The sequence below is a fragment of the Sinocyclocheilus rhinocerous genome, unplaced genomic scaffold, assembly GCF_001515625.1.
Source record: "Sinocyclocheilus rhinocerous isolate Xijiao unplaced genomic scaffold, SAMN03320098_v1.1 scaffold3546, whole genome shotgun sequence".
NCBI classification, from domain to species: Eukaryota; Metazoa; Chordata; class Actinopteri; order Cypriniformes; family Cyprinidae; genus Sinocyclocheilus; species Sinocyclocheilus rhinocerous.
Genome location: NW_015636527.1, coordinates 35,106 through 47,682, shown reverse-complemented (window position 1 = coordinate 47,682; position 12,577 = coordinate 35,106). Strand labels below are relative to the sequence as shown.

At 36.7% G+C, this 12,577-nt stretch overlaps 1 protein-coding gene across 1 annotated transcript in view; it reads right to left on the bottom strand.

Moving 5' to 3' along the window:
* Positions 1–12,577, bottom strand: part of LOC107747788 (transcriptional activator GLI3-like) — a 264,979-nt gene that overhangs the window by 218,908 nt on the left and 33,494 nt on the right. The window contains exon 2 of the mRNA XM_016562379.1: positions 4,501–4,674. Coding sequence (XP_016417865.1) covers positions 4,501–4,633 — 133 coding nt within the window. The 5' untranslated portion in view covers positions 4,634–4,674. The remainder of the gene's footprint in view (positions 1–4,500; positions 4,675–12,577) is intronic.

The following is a 12,577-nucleotide window of genomic DNA, read 5'->3' as shown; positions in this document are numbered from 1 at the left end:
GGGCACAATACATGAAATACAGTTGGTTGTAGCCTATTTTTTATTTATTTGATTATTTAAGTTGCATTCTCTGTATGCTTTTATTTTTGGACTAATAATAAAGTCAACTAATTGTATGTGAGAGAGACAGTGGTAATATCAATGTGTTCCTATTGGTCAGTGTTAGAGGAGCTCAGCTTAGCCTGACAGTTAGCCTGCTCCGGACCAAATTAGTTTCCCAACATAAGTTGCCAGAGTGACTGAGCTTAAGCTATGGTAAATTTGCTTTATGAAACCAAATCAAGTGAAAATAAGTCAGACTAACTGAAATAAGCCTGGCTTATTTGGTAAACTTGTTTTATGAAACAGCCCCCTGGCAGCCAAGTAGGGCACACCAGCAGAACCGTGACAGGTTGGTGCCATGACTCAGAACACCCCCCTCCCAGTCCCACCACATTATTTTTGTTACTATGTTTCTCTTGTAAAATGCTTTCAACTTTAAACATTATTTTAATAATGACCATTTACTTCTGTCCCTAGCCCCATTTACATGTAAGGATCCTATAAAAATATCCACAGTAAACAAGGGAAAGGATAGAGAAGAGAAAAGAAAAGAAGAAAGAGGGAAAAAAAGCCAGATCCTCATGTGCACCTATAGAGTTCAGGTCCGTCCTTATTAGGGGGGTGCAACTGGTGTTTTTTCTTACACAAATGCATCACTTCGCTTCAGAAACCCTTTATAATGACTATGAATGTGTCAGTAAAAAAAATTAGCAATGAGATATTTTAATTATTTAAGTATAAACTATAGTGTTTTCTGAGTCAGTGTCCATCGCAAAGATACAGTTTACACAATGCTTACTTGCCATCTCTAAAAGTTGATATCAGCAGCTTTGTGTATAGGTTTTAAGAGGAAACTCTTATCTAAGAACTTTTACTGCTATTTAGGAGAACTCTTAGTGCTAAGATAAAATGTTTCGTGCACTAACTTGAGAAAACTATTGGCTTTTAGAGCTGTTTTACAGCAGAACTAGAACGGTCTCAAACTGTCATAGCTGAGTTTCCATAATTGCCTCTGCTATTTTTTTTGTTTATCTCTGTGAAGGTGCTTTGACACAATCTGTATTGTATAAATCACTACAAAAATAAAGGTGACTTGACTTAACTTGACAGGAAGTCTGAGCCAATTTTGCCTAATATCGCTGCTTTATATGTCCTACCAAAAATGCTGAGATCAATAAATGAACAGTGGACGACTGATTGCACTGCTGCATACTTGGGAAAAATAGAAGAGTGGTGGTGGAAGCACGAGGGAGGTGGAGAACAGCAGGACAGAGTGTCGATTATGAGTCACATCAAGTGATCAATGATTTCATTAATAAGACGGATCATATGGCTGTCACCAAACTGTCACCGGTGTGAGAAATGATCCCATAGCAGATTTACCAAACCCTTCCACTTGGGAATACCGGAATTACCCCCATACACACACACATATCCACACATCCATTCAATAATTCCCCGTTAGTGTAACAGCCCTGCACCAAACGGAGAAAAAAAAAGGGGGCGGGGGGACAGGTCAGACTGGACAAAAAAATGAAAAGAACTTCAGAATAAACAGCTCAGAGAGGGAGAGAGACAGGAAGAGGAAAGGAGAAAATCCATTTTGAGGCCCCATTTTCAATTAGGCTCCACAAGCTGTTATCACAGGTGTCGCAGAATAGGGCCGAGTAAGGGAGAGTGGCTGCTATCTGCCTGCTGAAATGAACCCTTATCTGCACGCCACAAAGATGGGCCAGGACAGACTATCTGTAAATTACTTTCCGGCCATGCTGCTAACAGGAACTTTATTTCTGTCAGATGACATTCGCTTCTATTTGCTGCTGATCATTTAAATGGCTGCTTAAAAGAGGGATGTCACCTCTGCCTCTCTCTTTCTGTTCGCTCGGGCTCTCTTTTCATCCATTTGATAGGTCCATCTTTTTTTCCGGAGGTATAAAGGCTTATCACAATCTCAAAATACACCTGAATTAATTTTTGGTATTAAAAAAACTTTAAGCTACAGTGAATCAGCAAAAACAAACAAATTAAAAAATATTATTTCGTTCAGAAAGTTAAACCATGCACCTTAACCTTTTGTCACCAAGGTGCAAGATCCAGTTTCCAATGTAGATCCGTTCCGCTGGTTTTAACTAAAGAAATGACAGTTCTTCTCGAGGAAAATCAACTGCAATTATACTATATACAAGCTATAATTTAACTAAAACCCCTTAACCCCTCAAATAATTCACAGATTAATTTAACCCCTGAACCTGTGTGACATTTTACATCGTTTTATAGTGATATATAAAATTATTTATTTCAATGTATTTATAAAATTGTAATTATTAGTAGCCTCAAGTTTGACAAGTTTCAAAGAGGCTTCCCCAACACGGTTTACACTGAACACTTCTCAAATTATTGAAAACGTGAGTGGAAACAATTTGCCTGACAAACTTCCAAAGTTGTCCCTCCTTTTTTCCTCTATTTGTCCTTGCTTCTTCACTTCCCTCCCTCCGTTCTTCATGCTTCCTTCATTCTTGTTAATTTCATCACTCTGGCATCCATGAAAAAGTATGACAAACCAACAATACCAAAACGATTGTGCACTCTCATTCTCTATGTCCCTCTGTCCTCTCTCTCACTCTGAACAGAAGGTGCCTTTTTGCCCCTTTCTCCTTTTTAATTAACAAATTATCCCATGACGACCAGGTTCATTCAGTTGAAGCACACGAACATCTCTCTCTCTTTCTCTTTCTTTTTCTCTCTCTCCCTCTCACGGTCCAGGCAGCAACAATAGAATCAGAGGACTTTGTTGTCCACCTGCCTAGCAAATGATGTGAGTTGCAGAGGAGGGAAGCCCCCCTTCCTTTGCTCCTTCCAAAGAGGACCAATCAGGCCATTGTGGTGGCACAGTCGGTTCCTTTGAGCTGTCAGGCCGGGGGAGCCGGTCCACAGATGAATGCTTTGCAGCCCTGCGCCAGTCTTTAGCTAACCATGTGGGAATGCTCCCCACCAAGCATGCACAATTACAGACTCCAGCTAAACTTTACATAAACTTTTACACCGTGTGGTTAGAGAAAGTGGAAAGGAATAAAAGTATTAAAGGGGTCATATGATGCTGCTAAAAAGAACATTATTTTGTGTATTTGGTGTAATGAAATGTGTTTATGCGGTTTAAGGTTAAAAAAACACTTTATTTTCCATATACTGTACATTATTGTTTCTCCTCTATGCCCCGCCTTTCTGAAACGTCGATTTTTACAAAGCTCATCGGTCTGAAAAAGCGAGGTGTGCTCTGACCTCAAGCTGAAGCGAACTTGGGTTCTGCAGCAGGACAATGATCCAAAACACACCAGCAAGTCCACCTCTGAATGGCTGAAGAAAAGCAAAATGAAGACTTTGGAGTGGCCTAGTCAAAGTCCTGACCTGAATCCTATTGAGATGCTGTGGCATGACCTTAAAAAGGCGGTTCATGCTCGAAAACCCTCCAATGTGGCTGATTTACAAAAATTCTGCAGAGGTTTGTGTGGAATATAAAACTTGAATCCCGTGAAGTGTCAATGGTGATGGCATTCATTTAAAAGTGGGTCTCTCCCCTGAGTGTGGGACTGAATCCTAGCTAGATGATCACTGCAGCAAACATTCCAATACAAACCTTATGCTGTTCAGAGGAGTAATTAAAAATCCACAATCAGTAAGCCAAATTACATCCATGCTTTTTCCACAACAATAAAGCTCTATCTTTGGGGGGGGTGGAGACAGAACTCATAACAGCAATTAACGATGCCCTGTTCGACAAAAAAAAGAACATTCTTTTTCTAACTTCCTGCCATATCACCAGAGGCTTTCATATGGAGTGGTACAAAAAATAAGATCACTAATCGACCAAGACAAACACCCACACAACATTTGTGCAACTTTTTGTGTGGAGAAGAAAAATGTTTGTTACAACTAATGCTAATACCATTTTAAGGTGTATGAGATTTTTAGCTAATCCAAGCTGTTGGTTTATAGTTTCTAGTAGTTTTTGTTGTTGAAAAACAATGTGCAACATTTCTCTAAAATTATATTATGATGCTGCTTGAAAGTTTTGAGGCACTTTTAAAGTTAAATTGAGAATCGCCAGTTAGTAAAAGTGCATTTTGTTTTATCTGAAATGAATGTATTTTGCAAATAACAGAATTGCAAAAATAATGACTGTTTCTAACAGGTTTCCCACACACTGCAACTGGTCAGCCAAACAGATATCCACCCCCAACTTACAACATTGGTGCAGCTGTTGCTGTGTCGAGCTGGTCGAGATTCTCAACAAAACAGGGCAATGTTTGAGCGTTACTTGAATAGTACTTTAACATCCAAAAAATTACACACTTCACTTTTAAACAATTCAAACAGACAGAATCAATAGAGAATAGAAATTTAAGTTTGACAAGTAAGAGAAGAGATTAAAGAGAAGAGGTTAAAGTGTTGAAGCTGTACCATTGGAGGTAGTGCTGGAGGCCACGGCCTTCTCACTGATGTCTGCGCAGGTGGGTGCACTCTTGGTGGCTACGATGGTCTCCACTTTCTTCTTCTTCTCTGCTGCAGAACTGATCTGGGACTGGGTTTCCATGACAACAGCGCATTCCTCAGTACCTCATCAAGGCAGGATACCTGAAGGGTCATGGTAGGAAGAGGTCAGTGGTGGGAGGAAAAAAAACTTTTAAATTAACAAAAATAAACATCTTTAACAAATAACACACAATTAAAAACAATCAATTAATCAGTTCATACACTAAACATGACTGTGTGTTTTACCAACTTTCCAATTCCATATATTACATTAAATAATATGGACAACTTAAAAAGTTTTAAAAAGGTAAAAGGTTAAAAAGTTAAAATTAGTCTGGTTTAGTCCGTCTAAAAACAACACAAAAACGGTGACACTTTACAATAAGGTTCATTAGTTAACTACTTTAGTTAACATGAATTAAGAAATGTATTGTTCATTTTTTGTTCATGTTAGTTAATACATTAACTAACATTAACTAATGGAACCGTATTTTTTTACCCAAAAAAACATTACTAACTGTTTTCTAAGTGACAGGAGTAGGTAACAAGATGAATATGTAGGTAGCTGTCTGGGATTTACAACACAGCTATTCAAGTTTGGTGTGCTTGATTCTCCAGAGGAGGGGTGTAACAAAACAACAGTTAGCTTTGTTTCTTTAGGGATTTTTCCCCCTCAACCACTCGAGTGTGTGTTCACTTTCAGCTCGACACAACATCTATTAAAAATCCTAGACTACAAAAAAAAAAAAAAAGTATTTTGTATGTTTTCTTTTTTTTTTTTTTTTCTGTCTTACAGAGGAGATAGTTTTTCCCTTCTCAGTTCATTCACTTCACATCCCAAGAAAAGAGAAGGTGAAAAAGAGTGAAAGAGGACAATGATGAGGTATAGACTGAAAAAGAGAGGAAAGGAGAAAAGGGAATATGCGGAGAGAAATTGGAACATGCACATTCCTGTGGACAAGCAGATACAGAGAGCCTGTGTCCACTCAAGCATGGCTGACATGTCTTTTGTTTGCTCTATGGGACGGCCGGCCTGTCATCTGCACCAATTAAGACTAGGACCTTTTCACCCATAATCCCACTGACTTGGCCTGTGCCACTTAATCCCACAGTTGTTCCTGAATTCTTCGCTCTCTACACTCTTTCATCCATCTCCCCCTCAACAACACTTTTCTCCCACTTTTTCAATTCCTTTATTTAGTTCTAATCCAACACACTGTAGGTGCAAAAACTGATTCCAGAGGAAAATGTTATTGCTCTTTCATATTTTGAGAGACAAAATGGTGAAATCAAGAGAAGTTATAACTTTAATAAAAATGAGACAATAGTTGCCATATTAGCTAATGTTAAAGCACAGCTTGATACTTTGTTTTAGAGCAGTTTAATACTAGATATTTAAAAAAAAAATTACTAAAAATCTGAGAGGCAGGAAACTAAAGAAGAAAAGTCTAAATCTGGGCTCCATTTAACTGAATTAATACTTTGGAGAAACAATTGAGATATGTACCTAATTTGTGAGTTATTTATTATTTTTTGAGTTCATACTAAAATCTAAGATTTGCTTTTCTGAAAAAACTGAGCACAGATTGAGACATCTCTTCTGAAACTCTAAAGGAGGCTTGTGCTATTACTAGAGTGTTATTTTTAAGAGAAAACTACTGGAACAGGACACCATAAACAAAAGTCTCTGTTTCATATCTCTACTAAGATTAAATGGAGGAAAAAGGAGATATTAAAGAGATCTCATGTCTTTCCTACTCATTATGTGCTCATTAGGCTGTGTCATCAGTCTGTTCATAATACTTTAACTTTATTACATACAGGTGTATTTCAGCGTGTTGGTCAATAGCACAATGTTAATTAAGTGCAGCATGAAATGAATAGATGATGAGATTATGGCCTTGGAGTATGCACCAGGATGTTAAAGCTTGCTATCTAAATGCCCTGAATTGAAGAAGCTCACAAAAGAACGCATTAAAATCAGTGTTTGGTGACAGTTGTTTCCCATAATAAATGTAAATTCTCATATTAATGCTTATTCCTTGCACTGACAGAGTTCCACGCCCAATTAGCTGTGGGAAAGAGAAAGGGTGTTTCATTCTGTGTGCTGGTCCATAATCCTTTCTCACAAAAAGAGAAGCGATTAACCAGGTTTAAAATACCGCAATTCAGCCTTCTCCAAAGGAAAATTTTTTTTTTATTTTAAGCACATTAAGCAAATCAATTTAACATAAATTATACGCTCTCCTGACAAAAGCAGGAAGTTGAAATTCAGTTGTGAATGGTACATCAAAGTCATGAACATACCTGTCAACCCTCCCGTTTTTCCCGGGATTCTCCCGTATTTTACCATTCTATCCCACTATCATCCTGTTTAAATATTTTTCTGTATTTCTCTCATATTTTTAATCTTTCTATAAAAAAAATCTCACTGTGCGTATTTTATGTTTCCTACATTCGCCTCCGGTAAAACCTCCGTAATTTGTATGGCCCAAACCTCATATGAATATTCACGTCAACAAATTCCAAGGTTGCCCAGTTGCCAGATCTTGTATGAAACGCATCCTTCTCACACAATCGACACATACAAATTTCAACCCATTTGTCCCCTCAACTTGACAACCTACAACAGTGATGAGTACCACGGGAAGCAAAGGATCACTGGTAGAAATGGGACGGGAGAAGACTCAGGTGGTGCTCCAGTGAAAAAAACAAATATACATGCAAATTGAGATATAGCTTACACTTCAAAAGGCTATGGTTTAATTGATTAAATATGAGCGTTGCAAGTTGCAAAATCAGGTGCTGCACTGCTTTGTTGACTGCGGTTACCGGGGAAATGGCTATATTTCTGGCGAAAAGCAAAAGAATGAAGAGAGAATGAATTTGCATTTTTCAATAAGCCCTTCTGCTTTTTGTTTTAGTCCAAAGCCAAAAACTACCCTTATTTTTACGCAGAAAACACACAGTTTGATATACACGCAGTTTAAATAATTGTTTGATAATATTTTTTTTTATTAATATAATAACTCCCCCCCCCCCCACCTCGTCTCCCGTATTTTGGGACCCAAATGTTGACAGGTATGGTCATGAAATTGAAATACACTTGAATTATTAACAGGTTTGATCACAATTCTAATTAGTTTACTTCAGGTGCTCCCTTTAACCTTGCCATCATGCAAACATATGTTGCCTCCAAAGGTTATGCATGCTTCTCATACTTGCATAGTTCTCATAAACTAAAGTCAGTTTCTAAAAGGTGGGATTTAGGACTAAGGTTTAGGATTTAGGTCTCTGGTGTGCAGTTGAGAGCAGCGCTTTTTTTGGCCTAAGGGGGCGCCAATGCGTGCCTCAACTCCTCCGTTAAAATTTTAACTTAATGACAATGCATTTTAGAAAAAATTCACCACATGTTACGTAGATTTAAGCATCTAAATATTAGCCTAAGAATGTTTTTAAATGTTATCAGAAAGAAGGTGATCAGAAATCCACATATTGTGGATATAGTTTATACTGACATTATATATTTTAAAAATGAATGAGGGCATAAGCGAAATAACACAAGAAAGAAAAAAAAACACATAAAAAAAAATGTCCAGAAAACACAATAAAGTGTTCTGTTCACATGTGGTAATCTAAAGATTAGTAAAAAAAAAAAAAAAACATCTATTTCACGTGATTTTTTTTTTTTTAATCATATCATTTTCCTAATTATAAAGCTTAAATTGATATCTTTGCATTTGCATCCTGAAAATTTAATTTAACTCTAAAAAAACATTTAAAAGGTAATGTGAATGTCATTAAGGCCTTTCTTTCGTTCACTTATAATGCAGGTTCCAATAAATTCATATTTGTGTAATGAAAAGGCATTAATATGTGATTTTTTTTATGGTAACACTAGGAACCAATTCTCATTATTAACTAGTTTTTTATTAGCATGCCTATTATTATCATATTGGCTGTTTATTAGAACTAAAGCATTGATTCTGCATGACCATATTCTTCATCCCTAATCCTACCCAATACCTAAAAGTAACAACTACCTTACTAACTATTAATAAGCAGCAAATTAGGAGTTTATTGAGGCAAAAGTCATAATTGATGGTTTGTTAATAGCGAGAATTGGACCTTAAAATAAAGTGTGATATTGTTATTTGTTTGTTTTCATTAATTTACTTTGAATGTTAAGTAATATTAATAAACAATAATGTTATATATGATTTGACTTGGGCTAATTTAAGTGTATTTATACATTTAAGTTTTATTGAAAAAAACAATTGGCTACTTTTGCATTATTGAAAGTGGAAAAAATATTACAGTTGTATTATTTAAAGTGAAAAAAAATATTACTGTTAAACTGGGAACAAATCAATAGTCACATTTTTCAGAAAAGGAAGGTGTAAGAGGAAAAATGGGTTGTTTCAAAGACAAGTGAGCCAAAATCCCTTGTCTCAGCATTGCAGTCCATTGGTGAGTGTTGAGCACTGTGCACTAATAAGATTAGCTTTCCTCTCTCCCTCTCTCATACAACCTTTTCCACTTAAGATGCTTTAGAAGTGCCAGAGAGGGACCGGGAATGACTTTCAATGGCGATTGAGCCTGCCACGTCTTACATTCCTGGGTAACAAATGCGCAACGATGTAATCTTAATGCTTACATGGTCCCTCTTTTGCACTTGCTGCTCAGGAGATAAGAATGGAATAAAGAACACGCAATAATACCAAACCTCCAGTGAGCATCAACTCCTTGGCTTATTAGTTGCCTTGTTTGTTTGTTTTTTCTGCCCCGCATTGGTTTATGAGCTGAGAGTGAGTGTGGAGATACAGAGAACAAGAGACTCTAAAGACGTCGCAAATGAAGGAGAAGCTTTTTTCATCTTTTTTTCTTCCCCTAGAGTAGAGAAGTTTCTGTTGTCTCACAAATGCTCCTGACAAGACTTATTTTCATGCTGTATCAGAGAGCTCCTGTTTTATGGTTTGCGTTCTTTATTCTTTTAGATCAGGGATGAGCAGTTTTGGTCCTGGAGGGCCACTGTCCTCCATCTCCAATTAAACTGCCTGTAATTGTAACATAATGCTAAAGACTTTGGTTAGATTTTTCAGGTTTATTTTCATTTGAGACAATGCATTCAGGAAGTATATATATATATATATATATATATATATACACACACACACTGAATGTGTGAAAACCTGACAAGCAACTTCGTTTCTTTTCATTTATGTTCATTTATGTTATCTTCGTTTCTTTTCATTTATGTAAAAAGCTTTTGTAACATTATACACTATTCAAAAGCTTGGAGTCAGTAGATTTTTTTTTTTTGGGAAAGAAATTATAGAAATTAATACTTTTATTTAGCAAGGATGCTTTAAATTGATCAAAAGTGATGATAAAGACATTCATAATGTTACAAAAGATTTCTATTTCAGATAAATGCTGTTCTTCTGAACTTTCTATTCATCAAAGAAACCTGAAAAATTATATTCAGCTATTCAGCATAATTTATTCACAGGAATAAATTACATTTTTAAATATATTCAAATAGAAAACACTTATTTTAAATAGTAAAAATATTAAAAAATTTTACTGTACAAATTTTTTGCTGTACTTTGGATCAAATAAATGCAGGCTTGCTGAGCAGTGTGTGCGTGTGCGTGCGTGTGTGTATGTGTGTGTGTGTGTGTGTGTGTGCGTGCGTACGTGCGTGCGTGCGTGTGTGTGAAAAGACTATAATAGGCTGTTTGATATCAGCTTTCATTGTGACAACTTAGACCATGTAGTGTGACAACTAGTCCCAATAGCATCAACAACTGGATTAATCTGTAAGGTAATATTACTGTATTAATATTTAAGGTAATATTAAACGTAATATTCAATGGAGTAAAAAGTGTGCTTGCACCGGTCACCTCTACAGTATATGCTTTGGTGTGTCAAAACTCAAGAGTGTCACCTGCCATACCCAAATCTGACGGCACACTAAGCATCTGTGGGTACAGGGGTTTCCTCTCATTCTACATCCAGTGTTTTTGAGCACACGCTGTTGGGTGTTGTGTGGTGTTTGAATGTGAAGTTCAGGAAGCTGAGGAATAAAAAAGAGAGTTTCCTTTGCTGATGCAAAACATCCAGCCTGTGTGTCTTTCTCTTTTTCTCTCTACCTCATACACACACAATGCTAGCATTGACTGAGATCAAACATAGTTGAGGTGAGACCACTAAGGCTTTTAGGGGGGTCTCGCACTTGTCTCCACGGGGATTCGGAGCACACCTCAGTACCTGTCACATCTCAGTACCTCACAGTAACTCACAACAGGTACTGTTCACCTCTAAACACCAGCTCACTTACAACTACAGAGACTCACATACATCTAACCGCTCTACTCTGGCTATACATAAACAGCTGATCTTAGACAAATTACATTTCAGAGGATGGTCTTTCATAGCTCAAGAGACTTATGCGGTTTTCACACTGCAAACAAAAAAAAAAAAATTAGTTATATTTTTATTTATCTTTTATTATTATTATTACAAATTTATTCTCTTGTAAAACATAATCCAATAATATTTTTTTATTCACAACTTCATTTTTTTAACCACATATTTATGGCATTTCTTTCCTATGGGACAGCTCTATGTTTCAGTTACTCCCCAAACCAAATTTCACCAGATACATGATTAATATGTTCATGCACAATGCTAGCCCATCCAATCAGACAGTCAAGCAGAGAGGCCTTATTAGCGCTATTGGTGTAGAATCAAGGAGCAAATGATCTATCCCACAGCTTCATGATTCATCAAGCCAGAGCCCAATCCCTTAGCAGCTCCCCTGTGCCAACAGCTCCCCTGGAGAAGTCATAATGTTTACTTAAAGACAGGCTGCTGTCCCCTCAGGCATTCTCTATTAGTTCTTATTAATTCCTACACAGACCCCAGCAGCCTCGCCATTTACAGCTTATTACAACCCAGAAATTAGACTACATGAAGTCATCCTGCAGCACAGGGCTCTGCTGCTGAAAGAAAAAAAAGGGGGGGGGGGGGTATACCCTTTCATTCACAAATGTAGAAAATGAAAGTGAGATGGAAGGAGGGAAAGATGGATTGTAGAACAGCAGATGAGAATGAGAAAAAATCAAGTGAAAAGAATGCATTAGTTTTAACATAAAGAAAAAAGATAAAGACAGAGCAGAAGAAAGTGAAGTAGGATGACAAACCTGAAAACCAGGTCAGAAAAAGATATTGAAATTCTGGTATGATAGGTTAGAGAGAAGGGGGTGAAGAAATGAACTTAAGCTGAGACTTTTAGGACTGACTTTTTTACGCTGAAATTAAATTAATGTTATACAATGTTGGAGCAATTTTTATTTGTTATTTAGGTTATAGGAGTACTAAAATATATTTTGGTATATAAGGTTTTTTTTTTTGAGACTTTTATTTTGATAGACAGTGAGAAGGCAGTGAAGTTCGCACTGGGAACACTTCAGTATTAGATTTAACATTAGTGTCTAGAAATCTAGGTGGAAGATGTGAGTGAGATGTGTTAGAAGACACAGCAATAGGTAGTGATCATTTTCCAGTGTTTTGTCAACTTCCATTGGAAAAGAATAAGAGGAAAGGTGAAATGACAGGGAGATGGATATTTAGTAGTGCAAAATGGGAATTATTTACATATATTTGTGAAAAGGAGATGTGTAAAACAGATTTAAATAAAGATATTGAGAGGGTTGAGGAAAATATTAGAACAACTTTAATAGAAGCTGCAAATCAGTCCATTTCTAAAAGTAAAGGAAAGATGGAGAGGAAAGCAGTCCCTTGGTGGACAGGTGATTGTGCTAGAGCAGTGAAAGAGAGGAATAAAGCTCTCAGAGTATTAAGAAGAGCTCATAGTTTTCAGAATTTAATTGTATATAAGAAAGCACAAGCTAAAGTTAGGAAAACAATACATAGTGCAGAGAGGCATATTTGGCGAAGTTTTTGTAATAAAATAGGAAGAGTAACACCGGTTGGGGTT